The sequence below is a fragment of the Pseudovirgaria hyperparasitica genome (genome assembly GCF_010093815.1).
Source record: "Pseudovirgaria hyperparasitica strain CBS 121739 unplaced genomic scaffold EJ05scaffold_5, whole genome shotgun sequence".
Taxonomy (NCBI): Eukaryota; Fungi; Ascomycota; class Dothideomycetes; order Acrospermales; family Acrospermaceae; genus Pseudovirgaria; species Pseudovirgaria hyperparasitica.
In genome coordinates this window covers 1,485,400-1,510,228 of record NW_022985553.1, presented here as the reverse complement: position 1 = coordinate 1,510,228, position 24,829 = coordinate 1,485,400, and the positions used below count along the sequence as shown (strand labels likewise).

The window sequence follows — 24,829 nt, the reverse complement described above, 5'->3', positions numbered from 1 at the left end:
CGTGCGCTCATCCCAAACCCGGCCAGGATGCCCAGGATGCCAGGATCAGACTCCAGCGCATGCCATGCACTTGATTCACTACCCATGGCGCCCTTTCAGATCTTCCAGAAGCCCTTTTTAAACGTCGCGCTAGTAAGTTCCTTGCATCGCACTAGCATTCCTTGGATTATCTGACGCAGTAGTAGGGAGGGTAATATATATCGTGTGTGTGCTGGCCCCCTTTTTTTGTTCGGCTCAGCGGATGCAAATGCTCTGTGGTAGGTCATGCGCTACACTACCTTTGCAAAAGGAATATCGGGCTCGCGCAATGTAAATGATGACGTTGATGTGACGCTGTAGTTCCGTCTCTACGAGAACGAGATATGATCCTCAAATCATTGTAGCGGCAAATAAACAAACAGTATCGCAGTTCTGTTGAGTTGCTTGGCTTCTAAGAAGCTAAACTTCGTCGTTCATAGTTGGGATATTGCCCTCATGTGCCGCTGTAATGAAATCGTACTTACTTTCCTAAAGTCTACCCTCCCGATCGAATACATGCTGATCCTGCAATCATGCTTGGACGACTGGTGACCAATATATGTGTTACGTCAGGCATGGCATATTACAACATCCTTGTATCGCTAGCTGCCTAGGTGGTCTCTTGTGAAACTTTTTTCGAGAGTACTTTATATTAATGTCAACTCGGCTGATGTGAATGATATAACTCCTTTTCTCGAAGTGTCGTTGTATAGGCGGCGTCAGAGGGAATAGATCGTCCATTAAAGAGATGTGAAGTTATTTGGGCTCAAGATACAGGGCTATAAACACTTGCAAGCCGACTGACTTTGCACACGCCTTTGTTCGCACACCTGCTCTTCGATCTCAAATCACAGTATGAAAAATATTGACCGTGTCAGGCTAGCAAGGCACAAATGGGACACGGCCTGAGATTGACTTCTGGGACAATTGTCGAGGCATTAATTACTGATGAGACTTCGTTCCATGACAAGTATAGTACAGGATGTACTAGAACAAGAACAACAAGGAGACATGGACGTGTGTCCGTTCGAAAGTAACTTCATGGAATACAAAGCACCAAGAAAGCCCAGACTTCCCGTAGAACAGAGTAGCATAGAAGCCTTGCATTTTCCTCTCAAGAGTGCGCTGTAGGCACTCTCTGAACAATAACGACGTGCGTTTGAGAGGACTCTGCATCGGCTCGCTGCTGAGGTTTGTCCTCGCTCAGTGTCGACGGTGACTTCTCAGTGTTGTCTCCCTTTGCTTCGTCAGGATCTGTCCGTGCGTCAATTGCTGTAGGAGGACGACTTGTGCCTTCGTTTGTAGGGTCAGACTCTACGGGAGACGCAGACCCTGTTTCTGAGCCAATGTTGGTAGACGGATGAGTCTTATCTTCGTCGGAATGATCGAAATGGACATGTGGGCCGGACTCAGGGTTAGGAGATGTAGTGTTGTATGGCCCGGCCGCATTAGGAGTAATGTAAGACATAGGTGGTTCAAACTCGGGATTGTAGGTATCTGTTCCGCTGACTGATGGTATCGAGGTGTTCATATTGTACCTGATCAACAGGATTATGGACAAGGCTAGAAGTCTGATGAGTGCCGCAAGTGCTCCAATGACAAGCTTCCGTTTCAGGGAGTATTGGTAACGCGCACTAAGGACAATTGCCGCGGGCGTGATCCCGGAAGCAACCATGAGAACGTAGACTAGAGCTATCAGTAACGCGCCCACAAGCACGGCCTGAAGTAGTAGTCAGCTAGCAGCTTGATAGCTCTACATGCTGTGCACGTACCCTGCTACTGGTGCCTCGGTCATGTCGGGATTTGGCCAAGAATAAAGCGATCACCGGTAGGAATATCAGAAGCATCAAGGAATGCAACACGATTTCTAGCGCAAAGATTGCTGTGGCTAGACGCAACATCATGGCTTGAACTTTGGACAATACCAGGAGCTCAAGCTCCAGTCCTAACGCATCTTTGCCTTTGATTTGAAAGATGGTAGAGACAATGATGTAGGAAACGAAAACAAGTGTTGTCAGGCCATACGCAATGCGAGCGAGCAAGGACCAGGCTTGGGACCGCTGGCGAGAATTCCTAGTACCCAGAAGAATCTCTATCATAGTAAAGTACAATAACAGATGTCCAAGTAATAAGAAGGCTCTCGAAGCAAATTCGAGGTGTGTGGCACTTAGGATTTTGCGGCGAGAAAGGAGCAACGCGAACGCTGCAGTACTCAAGACGTATCCGCTATGAGTATGTTAGTGCATACCGATAGCGAAGTAGGGCAATATTACACAAGAAGCGCAAAGACAGCCAGAGGAAAGTAGATTCTCCATGTGCTTGATCGTTGTGCGAGGCCCCTGTGTCGCAGGGTAAACGCGAGGTATAGGATACCCAGGACGAGCAAGAGGAAGACCGAGACCGCGCTGATAGCCAAAAATCCTTTCAGGTACCATGAAGTGACCTTGACGTCTTGGATATCGATATCCATATTGGCTGATGTGATAACGATGGTCAAGACAAATAAAGATGTTGAGAGAGGTTGGCAAATGGGTAAATGAAAAGCGGATGAAGAGTCAGAAGTATTAGAGACCCATTGGAAGAAGCAAACTAGGTCTGACATACATCTAGATCCACAGTAGGAACGAACCTGACAGTTATACCTTCCACCTAGATCACTGGCTGATGTTTTCCAAGGTTAGAACGCACTGTGCCTGCGCTTCTCAAAGGACTCGAATAGGGAGTTGCACACCTGAAGAGCATATCATGCACGATAAGTAACCTTCTCTCTTCCTTAATTGACGTTGACATCGTGCAGTGAAAGTGCTAGTTGCTCGACGAATGATGGTTTTAATTGTGCCTTGTACTTGTAATTATGCGAATCTCGAGTTTTTGGGCCTGTGTCTTGGGGGTCGACCGACCTTGTTGCCTTGTTGTCTTACTTGCTGATGTTATTAGAGGACATTTCTGTAGGCGCCCTCATCATGATATCTTGTAGAGTTGCCTTTGAATGCATAGTCAGACCCATGGCCATGAGCATGGCCCGGCATAGTTGCTGGCTGCCATAGGGGAATATAGGTCGTGATTGAGGTTTCTATGTTTATGCCTCAGGTCTGAGGCCATTATCTACTACGGTCGTTCAAATGTACCTGAAAGCCTTAAACAGCGCTAGCTTACCTAACGGGACACCGTACTTTGTCAGCTAGCTATCCACCCAAGTTCCTATTACGAAATCTAATATTGAGAGAAAGCCCTACTACTCAGCCTCAATGAATAACTCACAGTTCAGAAAGCTTGTTCTCGAACAGTCGACATCAAAACCTGAAAATGGCACGCAGACAACGCCCCAACCGAGCGCAACACCATTCGGCGCAAGAGCACGAGGTTTCATGACACCGTGAGTACACATGTCACGACTGAGGAAATTCGCTGAAAACTTATAGACGCCACACGCCAGGAAGCACGAATAATGACTTCAGACGCCAACTATTCGAGCAAGCGGCGGAGAACCAGCAACGCAAGAAATTCCGCTCTAGTGCAGCACCCAAGGGCACGAAGCTCGCTGCTGGCTATTCAGATCGCACACAGAGCAGAAAGGATGAAGAAGATGACGACAAGGGAAAGAGAATCAAGGCGTTGGAAGAATCAATGAAGCTGCAGCAGATTGACCAAGCGACCTTCGAAAAGCTACGCGACCAAATCACAGGAGGCGACATAAGCTCGACACATCTAGTCAAGGGACTGGACAGAAAACTGCTCGAAAGGATTAAAAGAGGCGAAGATGTGATGAACAGCCCGTCAAAAGAGCAGGATCCCGAGGAGGATATTGTGGAGGATCTCGATGGCGCGCTCGACGAGTTTCAAGATAAATCAGTAGCACCGATCCAAAGGCAGAGATCGCTGAAGAGAGGAGAGATGGCACCTCCTGCAACCGGTGGAATAAAACGAGATCGGAACGCCCTCTTGGCGGAATTGAGAGCATCAAGGCAGGCAGCTACTGAGACAAAGGCCGCCGCATCTTCAAAATTTCGGAGGATCGGTGAGAAAAGAGAAGAGTCGAGGTTTGAGACCGATGCCAGGGGAAGGGAAGTCCTGATTGTAACCGACGCAGAAGGCAATGTTAAGCGGAAAGTCCGAAAGGTCAAGGCTGATCCCAACGAACCTGAAGTCAAGGCAAGCGTACTCGGCACCGACGTTGTTATGCCCGAGCAACCCGTGCCGTCACCCGTGAAAGAAGAAGAGGAAGAAGATATGTTTGCAGATGCAGGAACAGATTACAATCCCTTTGGAGTTGTTGTTGATGAGGGCGATTCATCAGAAGAAGAGGACGGCGAGCTTGAAGCCAGTACGCAGAGCAAGCCGTCTCAGGGTCTTGAGAGGCTGCAGACTCAGGCATCCATTCCAAGTCCTAAAGCAACAGACACGGTTCCTCAGGCAAAGCGTAAATATTTTGACGATGAGCCCGAAGTTACACCCGAAACGTCCTTCAATCCACTCCACGATCCTGCTATTCTTGCTGCTTTACGCAACTCTCGAGAAGATGGCAAGAAGCCAAAGCTTAGTCAAGAAGAAGAAGCACGCCAGAAAAAGCATGCGGCAATGTTAGCCAGCTCGAACCGGGATTTTGAAGATATGGACATGGGCTTTGGATCTAGTCGGCTCGCGGATGAGGAAGAAATGGAAGGTGGTGATCATATCAAGCTTTCAGAATGGGGTCGCGACGGTGACGCTGATGGTGCTGAGAGAGGAGGTACAAAGCGTAAGAGAGGACCGAAAAAGAAAAGGGGTGATAAGAACAATGCTACTGATATTATGAAAGCTATGGAAGGGCAGAAGGGCAAATAGAAAGGCATTGGACCTTCTTAAAGGCTTGACCAGCAAGGGGGCGCTGTACGATACTTATAGATACCCCGGATCGCGTGCAGTATATATTCGTCAATGTTGTGCCGCACTATATCGAGAGCGCACAGCTTCGAGATTGTAGCATTGGATCTGACCACGTGACCGCCAAGCCATTGTGTGAAGCCTTACTTCACTAATGGTATTTCACGTCTATAGAAATATAACAATGTCTAACTTCGACCTCTGAACGGCACGTTCAGGCTCGCATTGTGTTGGTCATCTACAAGTGAGTAAGTCACATCGGTATTTTACTAGTGACCACATCATGCGAAACTTTCGGTCAAGTCAAGGTGATACGCATTCCCGAGTCAATTTCGGGGAGGAAGACTGTTCAAATTAGAAGCTGGCTATAGCGACAAAACGTTTCTTCCTCGTAAACTACTTGTAGTTGACTCACGCGTCAAGTTTGAAGCGTGTTTCTACCCGACAAGTGACGCGACCGGTCCCTCAACACTCGAGATCAGATACGATGTCCAGATCCTCAATCGTGCAAGGCGACCGTCCTGCTGTTCCTGAGTGTCTATCATGGTCTCACGATGGTATGCTAGCTGTTGCAATAAGAGACCATGTAGACGTTTATGTAAGCTTTCCGTGCCGGTTGAGACAAATGCCTTACTGGTTTAGATACCGCGACATGGCCGAGTACAGCCTCGAAGTGAAGATTCAGTCACTGGAGAATTCAAAGATTGGCACAGAGTCCAGTTCCGGGTTAATCTTTGGGCGTTTGAAGAGCTCCCGCGCATGAGAATCACGTCGAGCAAGATCTTGTCGGTTGGAGAAGAGCAATCAGAGAGTGAGATCGCTGTTATGAAATGGTCACTACCCGGTCTTGCACAGTATAGCCGATGCGCGCTTGCGATCTTGACAACGAATCTACGGCTCTCGCTCTGGGCTCCACTTGGAGACCCGCGCAAGTCATCATGCTGGACACGTGTATTAGTCTTGAACACAGCCATGGAAAGGTATCTCTCACTTCCAGCACCAATCACAGATGGTCCAACAGTCGATGAAACTTTGCCTCGCCTGCGTGGTCGGATCCGTCAATTTGCTTGGGCATGTCCAACGCGAGTGCCAACTGCATCAGATATAGGCTCATGGAGCGCACACCTCCTGATGGCTGCAAATGAAAATAATGAAGTTTTTATCATGAACGTAAAAACCACCAAAGATACTTGTCAATCTCTTCGCTGGTCGGTGGAGGTGATGGAGCACTTCACCATAGCAACCAAGAATAAGGATAAAGGCCCAGAAGACTCACTGAAACTGAATGAGAGCTACCGCAGAAAATCCTATGCGAAAGATCTCGCATGGAGCCCGTGGTATTCACAAGAAGGAATATTGACGTCAACAATCGCATACACTGCGCAATGTCAGCTTCAGTTTAGGCAGGTACAGCTGATAGAACGTGATGATCACCGAACAACCCTACAACTGAGTTCTAATAAGGCCGTGCACAAGTATCCTGTCAGGCGTGAGGGTAGATCTTGGTCCCCACTCATCTGGCTACCAAAGATCACTGCACAGCAAAGCCTGACACTGCTCGCGTTCTCCATGGATGGTGTTACAAGCATTGAGATGGACCTCGTCAACGACTCATACTGGAAGGTCTCGGAAAGGAGTCTCGGAGGTAGACTCGATGCAGTTACCGGTGAGCTACGCCCATGAAAGATGCATCATTCTTGTATTGACACTCGACTGCAGGGGTCGCATTGACACCGCCTGAGATCTTACCAGTACGTTTGTATGCAACTACTCTTATGTCGACTGCAGGGGAAGCACCATTGCAATTCGTGTTGCCTATGGATTCGAAACAACCAGAAAGCTTGCCGAATTGGCAAGAGCAGATTCGTGAGCAGCGGAAACTTTTTGGCGTGTTGCATGAATTGGGGGACCGAGTTGCGATCAGGACTTGGGGCCTCACTCATTCCCCTCTGGGAGATCTGGTTGTCACCTGTTGTAGTCTGCATCCATCAGATGTGGTCGAGTACAAGATAACCCACCAGATGGAATACGTACTTACGATTAGCTCAGTATTGGAACAAGTAGACTCATTCTCTTTGTCACAATCGTTCGGTCATACGTGGGCAGAAGGTAAGTCTTGATTAGAAGCTTGTCAACTCGGAGTACTAATGCGCTAGCCAAGACATAAGCATAGAAGCTCTTGCATATAGTATCAAGAGGTGGCTCTTCAATCAACCTGACTCTGTAGAGAAGGTCGCGACATTGAGAGACCAAATATTACAGGAGCTCTTGAGAATGTTTGACTGGCAAATGAAACAGACAGACAGAATGATTCAGTGAGTCCAAACGTACCTCACAATGAGAAATCAACTAAAATTGTGTCTGCCAGCGATCATATGAATGAACATAGGCTGCAAATAGAATTGAAGCACGCTGTGATGATGCGACCAAAGGCGCTCAATTGCAGACTTCGAACCGCGATAGACATCATCTGCGAACCTGAAAGCACCAAACAACCGCAGAGAAGGCAGACTGCAAGCTTGTATCTCAAAACACTTGAGGAATTCCTGCCACTAATGGACCTTACAAGCCATATTGCCAAACGTATTCTCGTTACGCAATCACAGGCACAAGCTGGACTCTTGGGCCAGCCTATACCCGAGGGTCAGGAGCTATGTGAGATATGCAAGAGCTCGATACCATTCACCAATATCGGGGTAGGGTATTGTGAGAAAGCGCATCAGTTTTGTAAGTACTATAGCATCATTCGTGTATACTGACTACTGATAGCGACGATAGTGCGCTGCGGTTTGACTTTCCAGGCGATCCAAGCTCCTGGTATCTCAAAAATATGCGGCATGTGTGGTATGCAGACTCTTAACGATTTGACTGGTCTGGCACGCAATGAGCATCGTTACAGGGCAGACGATCCAGCTACAGAAAATACAAATGTAGTTGCTACTGCTGCTATGTCTCGAGCAGCTTTCGAAAGAAGTGGGTCCCCAGGTTCCAGTCTGCCTCCATTTGAGGAAGTACTTTTCGATGCATGCGATGTGTGCATTTACTGTGGGGGAAAGTACCTCTCATAACGATGGCATATCAGCGCTGGATCTATTGTTAGGAGAATGATTGGGTATGGAACCTGTAGCTCGTAGTTCTAACGTCACCCTAACGTCTCTCCTGTTAGCTAATACAGGGATCGACGATGATGGCATTTCCCCGTAGCCCATGCAGAATACGATGCTGACTGCACAATCCGATGACACGGCATTGACGGTGCTTGGTTGATTAACTCCAGGCTGCAAGTTTCAATGCATTTGACTTACCTCTTGTCTTTTCCCCCCCATAGCCATGGCTTCTCTAGCTTGTCGTGTCCGTACGTCAGGCTGTGGCACACGGGAAAGCACCCTGAAGGTTCTGACATCACCACCTTCCATACCTGTTACAAAGTCTCGTTCACTTAGCTTCGTAATCTCGCAAAAATATTCTCGCAACTTCTCAAACTTTACATTCAATCGTTCAACTAGGCTACATAGAACGTTTACAACATCAAGGAGAAAGAGCACCATGGTTGCCTCGGAAGATCCCCAGAAGCATAACAACGATGACTTCAAGTTGGAGAAAATCTTTGCCGTCAAAGATAAAGTAGCTCTTGTTACTGGTGAGTACTATTTCCAGTTCTTGTTTTTGAGACTTATAAATTACAGGTGGTGGGACTGGAATCGGCTTAATGGCTGTCCAAGCTCTTGCCGTTAATGGTGCCAAAGTGTACATTACAAGTCGGAGTGATGAGAAGCTTGATCGAGTGAGAGACACGTATGGGCAGAACATTGCCGGGCAGATCATCCCAATCACAGCAGATATCACCTCGAAGGCCGACATTAAGAGACTAGTTCAAGAGATCTCATCCAAGGAAAGTAGACTCGATATTCTGATCAACAATGCGGGCATCTCCTCTAAAACGCACCAAACCGAAGCGGAGTCCGCAGAGGAGATGTCCAAGAACCTCTTTGATCCTGAGGATGCAACCTTTGAAGATTGGGTAGAGACATACCGCACGAATGTTCCTCAGCTCTATTTCATGACCACGGCGCTGCTGCCTCTACTGCAGGCCGCGTCTGAGGCTACTCCATCATGGTCAGCAACTGTCATAAACATTTCCTCGATCTCGGGGCAAGTGAAGACACCCCAGCATCATTTTGCATATAATGCTTCCAAAGCTGCTGCCATACATTTGACGCGCATGCTCGCCAGCGAAGTTGCAGCTAATGGACTCAAGATACGCATCAATGATATTGCACCGGGTGTTTTCCCATCAGAAATGACGGCCGGAGATAGTGGAGCGAACCAAAAGAGCCATATTCCTAAGGAGAAGTTCGAGGGTAAAGTACCTGCAAACCGCCCGGGTAATGACCGCGATATGGCTGCCGCGGTACTATTTGCTGCTACCAACCAGGTGAGTTCAGACCAGGGGAACCATCGACATGCAGCTAAATCTCTCAGTATTACAACGGACAAACGTTGACGGTTGACGGTGGCTACACTCTCCAGGCAGGTCGCTGATTTTTCGTAATTAGGGGTATCCGGTCGTGGGCTGTGACGATTTAGACCAAGGCGAGGAACATCCATTCCCTGACCTAGGACTTGCACCCCTGAAGAATATATGCGGTATCATGGTTTCAGATTGAAACCAAATTGTTCTAATGTATGTTTAATGCCGATTCGTCAAGATGTGTGGTCATCCGTATCATAAGCTGCATTTAGTGGAGCATTGAAGAGGTCACCAGATGTAACAGTGACTTTCAAGCGCATCAGCATTTTAATGATTTGGTTGTTAAGCCTAGCGGACCGGTGGTTGACGTCGTGAGCCTCGGCTCTTAAAGCTCCAGTTCTGGGCGCTCGGCCTAGCCTAGAGCTCCAGCTAGGATAGCCGACTACGGCCAGCGACAGAATTACCTGCATAGGTTGCTAGAAAATCGGTTCGCACTCGTGACTCTCCTTCATATTCATCTGTTCATACCGTCTGCAATCGCTCACCTCAAAGCCCTCCGCGCCGTCATATTCCATACAGCCCCAGCTTGTGCGTCAATTGAAACCCCGCCACTAAGCCGCGATATTCACCAATAGCCGACCACACTGTGAAAGGGGAGAGAAGGTGAGGAAGTGAACGGACACGATGCCAACACTAGATCAGACAAAAGAGAGAGTTCAAGAGACGGTAAAGCACACGGTCGAACAAGTCAAAGATGCTGTACCGAAGGAGATCCCATCTGCCGCGGAGCTAAAAGAGGACGTTGTTGAAGGCACAAAGAAGTCTGCAGAGAGCTTGCGTGCATTTGCTGCAGGTGCTGTTGGTGGTGTGTTCTCTGTGGCAGTAGGACATCCTTTTGATCTGGTCAAAGTGCGGCTGCAGACTGCCGAGAAGGGGGTGTACACTGGCGCTATTGATGTTGTGAAGAAGACGATTGCGAAAGGTGGACCAATCTCGTTATATGCAGGTGTATCAGCTCCGTTGACCGGTGTGACGCCTATGTGTAAGTACCGTCCTGATGACAAGACTCGACCGAACTGACATCAGATCAGTCGCCGTAAACTTCTGGGTATGTTGACTGCCATAGTGGTGATGTCTCCTGTGGTGATTTATGCCTGACAGTCTTCATAGGGTTACGATGTAGGAAAACAGCTCGTACGATCGGTCTCGGAAGTCAAGGACAACCAATATAGCGTTGGGCAGATCACAGCTGCAGGCTTCTTCTCCGCTATCCCCATGACCTTCGTCGCCGCCCCTATGGAGCGCGTGAAGGTTCTGCTTCAAATACAAGGCCAGAAAGACCTTAAGCCAGGCGAGAAACCCAAATACGCTGGCCAGATGGACGTTGTCCGTCAACTATACAAGGAAGGCGGTATCAGGAGTGTATACAGGGGGAGCGCCATGACCCTTGCTCGTGATGGGCCCGGATCAGCCGTCTATTTCGCGACATATGAGACAATCAAGCGGAGACTGACGCCAAAGGATGAAAATGGGAAGCCTGGCAGTTTAAGTCTGACAGCGGTATGTGCGGCTGGAGGTGCTGCTGGTGTGGCTATGTGGCTGCCTGTCTTTCCAGTCGACACGATCAAGAGCAGACTGCAGAGCGCAGATGGCAACCCAACAATAAGTAGCGTGGTGAAAGGACTATACTCAAAGGGTGGTCTGAAGGCGTTTTTCCCCGGTATGGGCCCTGCTATGGCAAGGGCAGTACCAGCTAATGCAGCAACGTTCTTGGGTGTAGAATTGGCCCAACAAGCGATGACGAAGATGTTTGGGTAAGAGTTCTCGCAGGAAAAGGTGTTGTGGTTGTTTAGATATAGACTCTAGACTTACGTGTTCCCATGAGCTACTTTATGAAACTTGGCCGGACAATCTTGTTCATGTCGTTTGTCCCTTGAAGCCTGCGTTTTCGCAAGGTAGTCACAGGTTATGGTGTAATTATACGTGAACCACTCCTGCCTCTACTATCGTCTTAGCCTGTCATCCCTGGCCAGCCAACTTATATGTCAGGATGTTTCCTCCAGCCATCCTACTGCAATATTACCTACCTTAGCTGTTCTCTCTGTATCATCGTCACTGAGGCATCATCAGTTTACCACCAACGGTGAGGTCATACCTCACGTTGCATTAGACCCTCACCTCCCTATCGTCCGGCTGTACCATTGAAATTAAGTCATGTGGCATGGTTTCGGCTTCATCCTGCTCATCCTGCTCCTGCCACCTCTTGCAGTCGTTTACGCATACTACCGCCACGAAGATCTAGCCTACCATGCCATCGGTAACCTCATCATCTGGCTACTGTTCTGGCCCGTCGCAATCATTCACGCTTTCACTGTGATATTCGAATGCGGGCACATCAAGACGGGGCTGTATTTCGACCACCCTACTCGTGAGAGGCGTCGAGCGGAAAGACAGGAGAAGAAGGCCGCCTATAAGCAGAGGAAGTATCAGCGGGAGTACGGGATGGCTCACCAGACTGTCCAAAGCCTTCAGGGTCAAGATGTCGCTCGGAACGATCCTTATGTACCTCCCAGGGTGGTTCAGACTGCTCCGCGCGCTCGATTAAGTGTTTCTCGGACTGATCCATACCAAGTACCAAGGGTAAGTCGAGCAGCCCTAAAACTGCGAATAAACATCGCATTGGAAGCACTTGAAGTACTGACATCATACGGTATAGGCATGAGTGTTTACAAACTCACGATGCGTAAGGTAGCCGTTGGGAAGCCAAGAGCTGAACCAATACATGGCAAGACCGAGATGCTACCTTGGAGACGCCTGTCAGTCAATGAGATGAGCGAAGAACATGAAGATTAGTGTTTAGTGGCTATCCGGATCGGAGATGAGGGGCCCTGTTGCGGAGAACACTCCGAAAAATCCACGATCTGCACCCAGCCCTAAATTTTTAAAACACAAATTCCTAGCTTCGAATTCAAGATCACCAATTTTATTCCCTCGAAACCACGGTCTTGTTCAGCATGTCTGTCTGTGTCGCATGTAAGAAGCACCTTGTGCTCGATATCGACTTCTCAGACGACGATGAGGACACTTCAATGGGCGGTTCCAGCAGTGCGCAGCCCACAAAGCAAGTCCCAGATGATGTACACTTGAGCTGCGGCTGCCACTTCCACTGGTAAGAATAGCACACCAGATCATGATACACACGCAGCTTTTTCTGACGGCTCTCCACCAACAGGGACTGCCTCCTTGAATCCTACACCATCGACAGCTGTCCGGCCTGCAATACAGCCCTTATCCGTCCTACCCCCAACGGCGGCCAACAGATCCTGTGCACACTCTCCAACGAAGGCGGCGTGCAAGAAAACCTCGACATCCTCCCGCTCCTCATGGAAGAAGCATACCTCAAAGCATACCCCGAGGAAACCAAAGCGCGCGCGTTTCTGGAGTTCTGCCGCGCAGGCGACCTGACTGCCATTGTAGAGATGATACAAGACTCAGCGGAGAGCGAGGGCGACGACGAGGAGATGGACGAGGGCGAGGGCGAGGGCGAAGGGCAGCATGGCAGTACGGTCGACTGGCTACGGTATCAAGACCCGATTGGCGATATGCAGAGCGGGCTTCATGCAGCCGTTGCGGCGGGGAGTCGTGAGGTTGTGTGGCTATTGCTGCTCATGGCGAGTACGTTAGACTTGCAGGCGTTTCCGCCGCAGGTGTTTCAGGAGGCGGAGGTGTTGGGCATCATGAGGCCGACGGATAGCGAGATGGAGGGCAAGGTGGACATCAGGACGTTGAGAGATGCGAGTGGGCGGAGCGCGGAGGATGTCGCAAGGGAAAATGGGGGACTCTGGGCGGAGTGGATTGGGAATGGGAGGTTGGTGTTGTAGAAAGAGAGGAGAAGGAAGGGGTGGTCATCATGGTGCTCAGGGAGGTATATACCCGAAGTGGTCGGTCGGGCGTCGAAAAGTTATTTGTTTCGGAACACTATTATGGTATAGTCTATGTGTATGTGTATAATCAGATGTCGCTCTGCCGGAGTACCAGCTTACATTGCCGACGCTTAGCAAGGCTTCTTACAAGACCATGTAAGATACCGACGGAGCACTTGATCTTCGCTTTCCGAGTGAGACCCGCATTCAAAGGGAAGTGCAATCATGCCAGACTCAAAGAAAGAAAGCGTTGTCTAGGTTTTCGCTCCATCTCATGCATTCCTTTATATCCTTACATACTTTGTATGGCTCCCCTTCACCACAACAGGCCCCCGCTGTCCATCAACCACCTTCCATATCGTCACACTGGTATAGGCCAGAGTGCCACCCACCTTATCCACGCTCCCCACAATCTCAATGATATCGCCAACCTTGGCCGACGATACGTACGTGATGTGGATATCGACGGACACGCCTGTGGAGTCTCGTAGGTCATAGGCGGCGATTGCGAGGCCGCCGATGAGGTCTACGATCGTGGCGCTGGTGGAGCCGTGGATTCCGCCCTTGGAGTTGACATGAACGTCCGTGAGGGGCAGGCGTGCTACTACAGTGCCCTTTGTTGCAGATATGAGCTCGAGCGGGGTCAGAAGGAAGTTGTAGATGGGGCTTTTGGGGAGGAGGCGGGTGGTGAAGACTTTGTTGGCATGTGCTAGGATTTCATCGTTGGATGGAGGTAGAGATGGAGACGGTTCGGCTGCCATGATTTGGCTGTGGAGGTTTAGTTCGGAGAAGTGTGGGTGAGCGAAGAATTGAGTCTCGACGTCGTGCGTTGAGGATCTAGTAGTTTTGTTAATTTATAGCATACAAAGAAGACAGTATCAGGTCGCTGAGTCTAAATGCGTTGAGTTCGATCAGTCAGTCTGAAGCGTGTATGGAAGCGGGCAAAGTCCATTGGTCATGAATTGTAGAGAGCGGAGTTGTGCGTGTTGGGTCGCAAGAAAAGAGTATTATCTTATCTCATATCTGCCCCGGAGACGGAGATTCTTCGGACCATGCTACACCCATCCATCTCCGACCAGAATCAGCACAGCCTCAATACTGAATAACACCGTCTTGCAATCTTATTATGAAGCCCCACCACTGCCGAAGTGGAGAACGGACCGATGAGATGTTCGTACGATGTACAGCGCAAGTTCCGACGGGCTGGGGCTGTTGCAGACAAACTTTCACGGCATGATGCCTCACTCAGCCAATAAATACGTCTTCTGCAGCCAACCAACAAGGCTAATATTATATTCAGGCGAGCACAAGAAGACTTGGCTGTAACGGCAACGGTTCCGGGGCGATGCTGCGTGTTCGTGTCTCTTACACGGGATGTGCTTCAGATGCAAGTCGGCCTCTTTGAAAGTCGACGCCTCACGGCTACAACATGCCACCGTTGCTGTAGGCAATATTACGTATTACGATAATTACCTGAGGCTATTGTCCAAGGTACGTACCTTTTAAGGTCCATCTCCAAGATCCAAGTTCGGCTTGGCGCGCGGATTCAGAACGAATCCGAGCCCCGCGTGCTTTACTAGTCGTTTCGTATTCCCTCACCCGCTCTCGTGAGGCTAAGACATTACACTCGGCGGAACGCGTAACACATCCTTGGCTGTTTAGCTTTCACAACTGTATCGAAGACAGGTCGTCTCTGTGAAGAAGTCCACGTCGCTGTCGTAGATGCCTTCGATGGTTGATTGTTGAGGTAGTATACATGTCCGATAGCAAGTCCGAGGCACGCAAACCACTCGAGAAATGAACAGCATCCTTCCGAAACACGCTCTGCCCTAGGGCTAAGGCGCAGCAAAAGACAAGACATGGATAGATGGATCCAAGCGTCATGTCTTGGTGCCTCGACGACTAGGTACCCCAAGGTATTGCCCAGCTCCTACTGATCGTCTTATCCTAGGCACTTTCAACATTGGTCACAGCCCCTTGCGCTGTATCATGATGTGAAATGTAATTATGTGGACTGTCTGCCTTCTCTGTCGTTTTGCTCTTTTTCTCTCTTGTACGTCTGCGTCTCAAGCCGTATTCCTTGCATTGCCTGAATTCTATTTTCGGTGGCATGCTGACCATAGCCGCGCGATTCATCATTCTTACGCCGCATTCTGTACCTATAATCAAATCTAACCAACTCACAGAGACGTCGCATTATTCACTCGTTTGTCAAGGACTTTACTCGTCGTAAGGTCACATTCCTGTTTTTTTTTTTTTTTCGGATTGTCTCTCGCTCTCGATGCTGTGCATCAAGCTGTGATTCTGTCAACACTGTCGTCTTCTACCTTATAAAACAGCCGATTGTCCCTATAACGACCACGGCCTTACTCGAAGATGAGGCTCTTAAAACTGGTTCCGCTGCTATTTGCCGTGTCGCAAGTTCAGTCGATAGAGCTTAATCCAGACGACGATGAGTCGATCAAGTCAACCACCAAAACGATAGCAGAGCGTTTATTCTCATATTACACTGGATGGAGGCCGGGCGATGTTCCTGGCAATCTACCGGATCCTTACTACTGGTGGGAGTGTGGCGCGATGATGGGAGCATTGGTTGATTATTGGCATTATACCGGTGATGATCAATTCAACGACAGGGTGTGTCGGCCTAAGAACAGAAGGTTGTCTTGAACAGTCACTGACATCAGCAGGTCTCACAAGCAATAGTCCACCAAGCAGGAGACGACCGAGCGATGATGCCAGCCAACCAAAGCAGACAGCTCGGCAACGACGACCAAGGCTTCTGGGGCATCACCGCCATGATGGCCGCAGAGCGCAACTTTCCCAACCCACCCCCCGACCAACCACAATGGCTCACCATCGCCCAAGCCGTCTTCAACACCCAGGCCGCCCGATGGGACCCCTCGTGCGGCGGCGGCCTGAAATGGCAAATCTCCCAGTTCAACGTCGGGTTCGCGTACAAGAACACCATCTCCAACGGCTGCTTCTTCAACATCGCCTCCCGCCTCGCCTCGTACACGGGCAACACCACCTACGCCGAATGGGCCGAGCGCGCATGGGACTGGATGACCTCGGTCGGCTACATCACGCCAGACTTTATGTTTCTCGACGGCGCGCACCACGACAACGGCCGCGACTGCCAGAACCTCGACCGCACGCAGTGGTCCTACAACGCGGGCGTCAACCTGCTCGGCCTCGCGCACATGTACAACAGAGTATGTTCCCCTTTCTTTCCTTCCTCCCTCCTTTCCCTCCCACCCACCACAAATCTAACCTCCCTCACCCCCTTCCAGACCGAAGACCCAAAATGGAAATCCCGCCTCGACGGCGCCATCACCTCCCTCTCCGTCTTCACCCACCCAGACACCCCAAACACCCTCTACGAACCCGCCTGCGAAACCGTCCAGCGCTGCAACCTCGACCAACGCTCCTTCAAAGCCTACATCTCCCGCTGGCTCGGCTCGACCATGCAGCTCGCCCCACACACCATCCCCGCCCTCCTGCCCATCCTCCGCACCAGCGCCGTCGCCGCCGCAAAGGTCTGCGCCGGCGGCTCGTCCGGCACAGACTGCGGCTATTCCTGGATCTCCCCCGGCGGCCAGTATGACGGCTTGACGGGTGTGGGCGAGCAGATGGCTGCGCTCGAGGCCGTGCAGAATGTGCTTTCTGTCAAGGCGGCGGGCCCCGTGGGTGCGGGGTCGGGTGGGACGAGTGTCGGGGATCCGAATGCTGGGTCGGAGGTGGCGGTTGATCCGTTTGCGGGGAAGACGGTTGGGGTGGCGGATAAGGTTGGAGCGGCGGTCTTGACGTTGTTTGTGGTTGGGGGCATGGTTGGGGGGGCGGCGTGGATGATTAATCCGTTTGCGCAGGATTGAGGGAGTTGGGAGGATGGGGGGTTAAGAGGAGGAGAAGAGGTGTCTTATTATGTTGATTGGGTAGTTGGTTGGGGGGCGTTTGAACAGATATACCATATTTTGCATTTCTGGTGGGCGTTTATATATGTCGAATGTTTGTTTTTTTCTTTCTGGGTAGGAGGAGGGCACATAGGGTGTGGTGTGTATTGGAGCTAGTGTAGTTTATAACTTGACTGTAGACTGTTAGGACTGCGAGCACCCTTGTGTGCGTGCGTGCGTGCGTGCGTGCGTGCGTGCGTGTGTATGCTTTTAAAAAGCTCTGAATGTAGAGTAATTCCGACGTACGTACGTACATACATACATACATATCTTGTCCAAGAAACAACGCCGACTTTCTTTAGTACAGGGTACACACACCTCCTCCTCATCATCATAAGATGCTTTCCAGATGTTTTGATCGTTAGGTTTTTTTTTTTACTTTAGCCGGGGGTGTTGGGGGACAGAGTTTTGAACAATACCAACTACCAAGTCATCCCCTGCCTGACACGACATGTCGAGCTCTCTGGAGTGAGTCCGATAATGACATACCCAAAGTCACCCCGATTTTGTGGTTTTTTTTCGTGCTTCTTCTTCTCCTTCTTCTTCTTCTGCTTCTTCTTCTCTGTCTCTCTCTCTCTCTCTTTCTCTCTCTCTGTCTGTACATTATCCCCAGGGTGTATCATGAATTATACAAATCGCTTTGTTTCAACTTCCGAGGAATTCGGTCCATATACATATATATATCCCAACGGGTATACTCTTTTACAAGAATGGCCAGAAGTGTTCTTTCTTTTTCCTTCTCTTTTTTTTCTTCTTCTTTTCTTTACGAATTAATGACATGACTATTACATTCGAGCACATTGGCTTTTTTTTGGTGTTTGCGTTTAGGCTGATTACATGTCTTATTGCATTCCTGGAGCGGTCGGGGGTCCAGCACCGTGTCCTTGTGGGAGGTTTTGTCGCTGCTGTGGTCCCGGCGAGTTCTTGACCGTCTGCGAGCCCTTCCAGCCCGGGAACAGGGCTTGTAGGCGCGCGTACATCTCTTTCAGGGCAGGGGGTGACGCAGGCGCTGTCATGATCGCGGGCCCGGGCTGGACTTGTCCCACTTTACCGCCATATCGCTCGGCCGTGGAGGCTTGGTAGGCGAGGTTGGACTGGAGTCGACGGAGAAGCCTAATTTTTTTTAGCTGGAATTGGCAAACGTTCCACCCACAGTGTGTGTGCTGACGTGCGCGCTGTTTCATGACGTCTGGATACGTACTCGAGATAGTCTTTGGACGCCTGTTGCTGGCCGTCTGGTTTCATGCCACCTCCTGGTCCAACAGGGCCGTCTGTGCCACCACCTGCACCGCCTTTGCCCTGGCTCTGTAGAATGGACAGCTCTTGCAGTAGCTCCGAGTTGATGTCTAGTAACAGCGTCATTCGCTCTCGCTCTTTCGCTTGTCCCTCTGGCGTGATGGGCGATTGGGGGACTGGTCTCGTCTGGACAGGCGCGCCTTGCTGCGCGAGCGGCTGTGTAGATGTTGGTGCGGCCATTGGCGAAGGCTGATTGGAGTCGGATTGAGGAGGAGGAGGAGGTGGTAGTGGAGGCTGTGAGGTTTGCGGGGTGGTTGAGTAGATTGAGGCGTGGGTTTGCGGCGAGGATGTTTGTAGACCTATGTTTTGCGCAAACTTCTGGGCTGGCGCTCCAGGCGCTGTGGGACTGATCTGTGTATGCGGATGGCCCTGGGAGTAAGGAAGGTTCTGCTGGTAGAATTGCTGAGGGCCTGGAAAGAGAGTCAGCGCCAGAGCTGTGTGATGGTTACGAGATATTATGGCGCACAGGCGAGCTGAAGGGACTGCACTGGGGCATGAGGGAGGGGGTTGGTAAGGTAGATGGGTAGGTAGGTAAGGTAGGTAGGCATGAAGCATCGAACGTTCGACCAGTCACACTGAGTAAGTAATAGCAGAAGGATATGGACTTACCACCTCGTGGCATCTGGCCTTGCTGGTGCATTGACGGTGACGGGCCAGCATTACCCATTGCATGCTGCGCGCCATGGTACTGGTACGGGTGCTGCTGGTTCTGGAGTGTGGGGTGTGGCTGGTTCGCAGCAGAGTGATGATTATAATCCATCAGGGCGATTCATTGGCTCGAAGTCTGATACATTTGGGTTAGACAGATATGGATAGCGATACGAAGCTGAGCGGTGTTGGAGGATCTGCGAAAGCTTGAGCGCTGTAGTGTAGTAACACACCGAGAAGTGACAAGTGGAGTGACGGGAGGAAAAAGGCACGTCCTGTTTTCTGCCTAGGGCCGACACTAGTTGTCGGAGCTTATGGATAGGTCAGATCATGTTGTGTGTTTGTTGTGTATGTCTTCAGTCGCGACCGCGTTTGCAGCAGCACAATCACACATGGTGAGTGTTTAGGCACACGGTAATTACATGACAAAACAAAAATGTAGAAAAGGGACCGAGAACATGGGATTTGTTATCTTAACAGATGGGATGGAGACGGGATATCAATATCGCGTGGCCAGACTGCACAGACCACACAATATCCACCTCTGTGACTCTATAGGCCTGTCTGTATACTTTTCTTTGGCGCCATCGATATACCCATGCTATGCATCATCTCGGCACCTAGGTTTACGTATCATGGGCGAGGCGTGTATGATCATATACTAGGAACTAGCAGATGGCTGTGCTGTATTCATTATAAAGACCATCGCATCGAGTCATCACGAATTCTAGAACCGCACCAGAAAGAATCATTCCAACGAGAACTAGACAGACAGATCCAAGCAGTATTGAGCAAATAGTTGAGCGAGGACAGAGTCTTGGAATCGCAAACGCTCTGCCTTGATCACGACGCTCAAAGTCTCAAAATACTCGATGGAGTTTCTAGGCAGTGGAGTCTTGGCAACTTTGTGGGAAAGGTGGAAGTGAGTGACATGTGGGTTTCGTTGCAGAGGATTAGGAAGATATGTATCCACTCCTGGATGGATGTACAGTAGAGAGAGTAATCGTTAATATGTGTCTAGTGTTCTGGTCTATTTTTGTTAAATATGAAGGATGTCGGACCATTATCGTTCCTGATGGAAATTCGCCGGCATCACAGACCTAGCCAAATCCTTAGCCAAGCAAAAGAGAGCCAGGTAGTGTGACATATCGCGACATGGCATAACCGCCCTGTGACATGGACGTGGCTTGGTAGCACAGAAACTGCTGCAGGGCTTTCAGTGGAGGTCTACTGTCTGGACAGGCACAGAGGAATGATAACAATGATGAAAGGTATATAATAAAACAGTCACGCGAGGAGGACTTGCATTAGAGTGAACAGGAGGCTGCACTAGAGAGTAGTAGAGGGCAGTCCGGTGTTCGCTAAGCCGGATGGACCCAGTGAGTTTTGTTGTTGATGCGGGGAAGGGAGAGAGAGAGAGTTGAGTAAGGGGAGCGAGACACACGGAGAGAGACAAACAGACAAACAGGGGGCGGCGAGTGTTGTTCATCACCACCGGCTCTCATCATTATTAATATTTGTTTTTCTTTTTGCTTCGTGGCAGTCGGCAAAACTGCAGCAGGAGAGTGTGAGATATTTTTAATATATAATCAGCAGCATCTGGCCGTCGAACCCGCGAGAGGAGCGGTGCTTGGCAGAGAGAGGTAGAGCCCTAGTGGAGAGAGGCAGACTGGCAGACCACACAGCTAATTAATAATTACTGTGAGCTACCTCTAACAGTCAGTACCCGCAAAGCCCGCCCGATTAACCTCGCCAACCCTACCACCTAATAGTACCCTACCACCACCAAACTACCCTACCAACTACCCTACCATTACCCACCTAACCCACCTATTAATCCACCCAAACCACCCGCCCAAAACCTTGGAAGAGTGCAAGCAGCTCGTGCACCTGAAAGTCAACCAGCACACACACAGACACACAGACACACAGACACACACACACACACACACACACACACACACACACACACACACACACACCGTCCGAGCACACAGATGCACAGTCCGCTCATTCCTCAGGCTCTGCTCTCTCTCCCATTCGACCCATAGACCCATAGATCATGACCACCACTCCTCCTCTCCTCTCCAGACTTCTAGCTCCTCTTCACTCCACAAACTTGAATTGTTCTTCCTCTCCCATCCTTTCTCCCACCCACGACCACGACCACGGCCACGACCACGGCCTTCCTCTGACCTCCTATCCCTCCCACTCTTCCTCCGACTCCGCAAACATTCGCCGACTTCCGCACCGTCACTTGTTAACCCCTTCTTCGGAGAAGATGGGCGGCGATGGTACCCATAGCCACGCCCGTCGAAGGAGCTCCTCCCTAGCAAGCGTTGCAAGCGTCTTTGGTCAAGGCAGTCTGAAACCGTCAAGCAAGAGGCCACGCCGAAAACCACACAATTCTGGCAATATCCCAGAAGACGACGAAGAAGCCTACTCAGATGACTATGTTTCCGGTTCTGCAAACTCTGCTGGTTCCGGTTCGGATGGGGACACTCCACGCTCAGACGACGGTCTGGAAGACGACGAAGAGACTGGCTTGACGGGCAAGGAGAGACAGAAGCGTCGTCGGAGAAAGAGGCGGAACACACACCTGGATGAGCGTATTGCTGGTGACACTACCATCTCCCATTCCGAGGCAAAACTGGCAAGGAGGGTTGTGATACGAGAGGTGGTCATAAATACCGTTCTTATATGTCTTTGGTATGACGTCTTGCTGTCTTTTCGCGCGCTACTTGACTTGATGCTGACAATTCTTCAGGTATCTCTTTTCAGTCGCCATATCTTTAGTAACTTCTTCCCTCTCTCCAGCTCGCCCTCACTCGCCTTGCTAACAGGTCTGCAGTACAACAAATGGATGTTCAAAGACGACTCGAATCCCGATAAACCAAACATCTTTCCTTACCCTCTCTTTACCACATGTCTGCACCAGGTCGTGCAATTCACACTAGCCTCACTTGTTCTCTTCATCTTCCCTTCCCTACGACCACGAAACGACTCAATCAACTCACACAATAGCGCTTCTGCGCGGCAAGACTCTATTGATCCGAAGAAGCCTTTGATGACGAAATGGTTTTACATTACTCGTATTGGTCCTTGTGGCATCGGTAACGCGCTAGATATTGGGCTAGGAAACATGAGTCTGAAGTTCATCTCATTGACATTTTTCAGTAAGTCTACACACTGTTGCGAACCGACTCAAATTCACTAACATTACGCCAGCCATGTGTAAATCGTCCGCCTTGGGTTTCGTCCTTATTTTCGCATTCCTTTTCCGCCTCGAGAAGCCTTCATGGAAGCTTGTGGGCATAATAGCAACAATGACCGTTGGTGTGATTATGATGGTCTTTGGAGAGACTGCATTCAGGCTTCTCGGTTTCATCCTCGTCATGACCGCCTCTTGCGCTTCAGGCTTCCGCTGGTCCCTCACTCAAATCCTTCTCCTCCGCAACCCCGCTACTTCCAATCCCTTCTCTACCAGCTTCTTCCTCGCGCCCGTCATGTTTGTCTGTCTGCTGGTGCTTGCGTTGCCTGTTGAAGGAGTCCCTGCACTCATGGAGGGTCTGCACACTTTGATGGAGGCGCGCGGCAAGCTTATGGGTGTCTTGATTCTGCTCTTCCCGGGTTGTCTCGCATTTTGCATGACTGTCTCGGAATTCGCTCTGCTGAAGCGGACTAGCGTCGTAACCTTGTCTATCTGCGGCATATTCAAGGAGGTCGTAATGATTACCACTGCTTCGCTTGTCTTCGAAGACACACTTACACCGGTCAACATTTCCGGCCTCATCATCACCATTGCCAGCATCGGGACCTATAATTGGATCAAGATCAAACAGATGAACGAAGATGCAAGGAGGGATGCACATCTTGCCGCAGTAGACTATCAACCCGTCTTATCTTCGGAGCCATCAGAAGACTCGAGATCGGGCAGCGACCTTCCTCCGCGGCAGACCACCCGTCATCTCATCAACCATAGTCTGAGCATTCCTGCCGGCCAATTATTCCCTTCACCACAACCGCCCATGGTCGACAGCCCTGCACGAGCATCACCAGTCAAACGGCCGGAAAACCTTGACTAGGACTTTCTTAGAGCAAAATCTTTTGGGGTTCGTTCACATTCGGACTTTGGCTTCTACTATACGGTATACCCCCCTTTGCTTTGAAGAGCACACCTTTCTAGATTGGCGTGGGCCCCACGCGGCCTGCAGAACCAGTCTTGAACAAAAAACAAGCATCATCAGGCGTTTTGGGGGAATAATTACACCTTGCAGCATATTTGGAGTGCGCATGAGTCTGTAGTGGTGTGGCAAAGCAGGTTGCCGGAGGAGATTTTATACATTATCACCATGTAGACTGCCGGCCGGATCGGGAATTGGGAGGAGAAAAGACTGCCGGCCCGCGTCGCGACTGTACATCTTTCTTTTGTTCTTTGTCAGAGGAGGAGGAGGAGTGGGTGGTGGTGGTAAGGGTGGTGGTAAGGGTGGTGGTGGTAGTATAGCAATCGAATTAGTGGGCATGGCGTTTATTTGCCTGTCCCCGTTGGATGAGAATGGAATGCGGACTGTGGATTGTGGATTGTGAATTGTGAATTGACAATTGGGAATTCATGGCAGTGGTATTTATCGTACGGATACTACTACCTACCTACACTAGCTCAAGTCAATACTCCAGTCTTTTTTGCAGTCCTCCTGTCTTGAACTTTATTCTCATATTCTCTAGTGCTAATAATGACTGACGTCTTTTGTATAGGTATGGGTACGTGTGGTGTCGAGTTGCATGCATGCATGCGTCGTGTGTTGTCTTGTCTTTTGAGATGTATTTTCTCAGTGATGACGGAAGGAGAGGAGTGGTAGGTGGATAAGTTAGTCAGTCAGTCAGTCAGTCAGTCAGTTAGTTAGTTAGTCAGTCAGTCAGTCAGTTAGTTAGTTAGTCAGTCAGTCAGTCAGTCAGTCAGTCAGTCAGTCAGTCAGTCAGTCAGTCAGTCCCCCAGTCAGTCCCCCAGTCCCCCAGTCCGTCCTGGCCCTAATTAATAAAAATAAAGATCTAAGAAAAAAGTTGAAAAAGGCCGAACAGCCAGCAGCGACTAATCAAAGCATATCATACATACACTGCGACATAGCATGGCTTTTGTCTCGGTACTGATGTTGATATCTGTTACGTGCTTTCCTTCTTTCCTTCCTTCTTTCCTTCCTTCTTTCCTTCCTTCTTTCCTTCCTTCTTTCCTTCCTTCTTTTCTTGGGTGACGTATCAATGGAAACCAGATTTTTGCTTTGGATGAGACTGCCCTGTTGAGGGTTTTTAAAAATAGGCTTGTATAGCTTTTCTTGGGTTATGGAGAGCTATATATATATATATATATATATGGTTTGAAATTTGATGGTAGATGTTTGGGGGTTGTTAGGGATGATGATGGGTATGGATGTGGCCGAGCTGCAGGAGCCGTTAGTGGATGGATGTAGACGTCGTACATCATGATCAGCCCGTAAAACTGGTGATTGGGTTAATGATGTGGGAGAGAAGAACTGAACGAGCTTACGTTCTCGTGATGGCCAGCATGCATTCGCAGGAAGAACTGGATCCGGATCTACAAGGTGTGCGAGAGAGAGAGAGAGAGAGAGAGAGAGAGAGAGAGAGAGAGAGAGAGAGAGAGA

The 24,829-nt window shown here is 49.9% G+C and overlaps 11 protein-coding genes across 11 annotated transcripts; 8 read left to right on the top strand and 3 right to left on the bottom strand.

Moving 5' to 3' along the window:
• Window positions 1–1,132: 1,132 nt before the first annotated feature.
• EJ05DRAFT_499164 (uncharacterized protein) lies at window positions 1,133–2,488 on the bottom strand (the record flags this gene model as incomplete). The annotated part of the gene is made up of 3 exons (XM_033746791.1): window positions 1,133–1,738; window positions 1,791–2,244; window positions 2,292–2,488. 3 exons carry the CDS (start codon window positions 2,486–2,488, stop codon window positions 1,133–1,135), a joined length of 1,257 nt encoding a protein of 418 aa, XP_033602425.1.
• Window positions 2,489–3,231: 743 nt separating this feature from the next.
• On the top strand, window positions 3,232–5,006 carry EJ05DRAFT_509642 (uncharacterized protein). Its single transcript, XM_033748112.1, has 2 exons — window positions 3,232–3,394; window positions 3,441–5,006. Exons 1-2 carry the CDS (start codon window positions 3,267–3,269, stop codon window positions 4,840–4,842), a joined length of 1,530 nt encoding a protein of 509 aa, XP_033602424.1. The 5' UTR covers window positions 3,232–3,266; the 3' UTR covers window positions 4,843–5,006.
• Window positions 5,007–5,063: 57 nt separating this feature from the next.
• On the top strand, window positions 5,064–7,949 carry EJ05DRAFT_537156 (uncharacterized protein; the record flags this gene model as incomplete). Its single annotated transcript, XM_033749360.1, has 6 exons — window positions 5,064–5,479; window positions 5,524–6,547; window positions 6,601–6,990; window positions 7,043–7,196; window positions 7,250–7,608; window positions 7,651–7,949. Exons 1-6 carry the CDS (start codon window positions 5,369–5,371, stop codon window positions 7,947–7,949), a joined length of 2,337 nt encoding a protein of 778 aa, XP_033602423.1. The 5' UTR covers window positions 5,064–5,368.
• A 478-nt stretch (window positions 7,950–8,427) lies between these two features.
• On the top strand, window positions 8,428–9,423 carry EJ05DRAFT_436694 (NAD(P)-binding protein; the record flags this gene model as incomplete). Its single annotated transcript, XM_033741760.1, has 3 exons — window positions 8,428–8,521; window positions 8,568–9,316; window positions 9,364–9,423. The coding sequence occupies 3 exons, from the start codon at window positions 8,428–8,430 to the stop codon at window positions 9,421–9,423; spliced, it is 903 nt and encodes a 300-aa protein (XP_033602422.1).
• A 613-nt stretch (window positions 9,424–10,036) lies between these two features.
• Window positions 10,037–11,170, top strand: EJ05DRAFT_436999 (mitochondrial carrier; the record flags this gene model as incomplete). The annotated part of the gene is made up of 3 exons (XM_033741769.1): window positions 10,037–10,394; window positions 10,444–10,460; window positions 10,523–11,170. The coding sequence occupies 3 exons, from the start codon at window positions 10,037–10,039 to the stop codon at window positions 11,168–11,170; spliced, it is 1,023 nt and encodes a 340-aa protein (XP_033602421.1).
• A 292-nt stretch (window positions 11,171–11,462) lies between these two features.
• EJ05DRAFT_509638 (uncharacterized protein) lies at window positions 11,463–12,205 on the top strand (the record flags this gene model as incomplete). Its single annotated transcript, XM_033748111.1, has 1 exon — window positions 11,463–12,205. The coding sequence occupies exon 1, from the start codon at window positions 11,567–11,569 to the stop codon at window positions 12,203–12,205; it is 639 nt and encodes a 212-aa protein (XP_033602420.1). The 5' UTR covers window positions 11,463–11,566.
• An 81-nt stretch (window positions 12,206–12,286) lies between these two features.
• Window positions 12,287–13,489, top strand: EJ05DRAFT_474996 (uncharacterized protein). Its single transcript, XM_033743709.1, has 2 exons — window positions 12,287–12,521; window positions 12,585–13,489. Exons 1-2 carry the CDS (start codon window positions 12,367–12,369, stop codon window positions 13,231–13,233), a joined length of 804 nt encoding a protein of 267 aa, XP_033602419.1. The 5' UTR covers window positions 12,287–12,366; the 3' UTR covers window positions 13,234–13,489.
• Window positions 13,290–14,255, bottom strand: EJ05DRAFT_474995 (Thioesterase/thiol ester dehydrase-isomerase). Its single transcript, XM_033743708.1, has one exon. It carries the CDS (start codon window positions 14,034–14,036, stop codon window positions 13,560–13,562), a length of 477 nt encoding a protein of 158 aa, XP_033602418.1. The 5' UTR covers window positions 14,037–14,255; the 3' UTR covers window positions 13,290–13,559.
• Window positions 14,256–15,394: 1,139 nt separating this feature from the next.
• EJ05DRAFT_316935 (mannan endo-1,6-alpha-mannosidase) lies at window positions 15,395–17,209 on the top strand. Its single transcript, XM_033740732.1, has 3 exons — window positions 15,395–15,912; window positions 15,966–16,490; window positions 16,569–17,209. The coding sequence occupies exons 1-3, from the start codon at window positions 15,652–15,654 to the stop codon at window positions 17,148–17,150; spliced, it is 1,368 nt and encodes a 455-aa protein (XP_033602417.1). The 5' UTR covers window positions 15,395–15,651; the 3' UTR covers window positions 17,151–17,209.
• An 861-nt stretch (window positions 17,210–18,070) lies between these two features.
• Window positions 18,071–19,284, bottom strand: EJ05DRAFT_484845 (uncharacterized protein; the record flags this gene model as incomplete). The annotated part of the gene is made up of 3 exons (XM_033745391.1): window positions 18,071–18,341; window positions 18,430–18,934; window positions 19,134–19,284. The coding sequence occupies 3 exons, from the start codon at window positions 19,282–19,284 to the stop codon at window positions 18,071–18,073; spliced, it is 927 nt and encodes a 308-aa protein (XP_033602416.1).
• Window positions 19,285–21,234: 1,950 nt separating this feature from the next.
• Window positions 21,235–23,257, top strand: EJ05DRAFT_499154 (TPT-domain-containing protein; the record flags this gene model as incomplete). The annotated part of the gene is made up of 4 exons (XM_033746790.1): window positions 21,235–21,881; window positions 21,940–21,967; window positions 22,024–22,348; window positions 22,401–23,257. 4 exons carry the CDS (start codon window positions 21,235–21,237, stop codon window positions 23,255–23,257), a joined length of 1,857 nt encoding a protein of 618 aa, XP_033602415.1.
• Window positions 23,258–24,829: the final 1,572 nt, after the last annotated feature.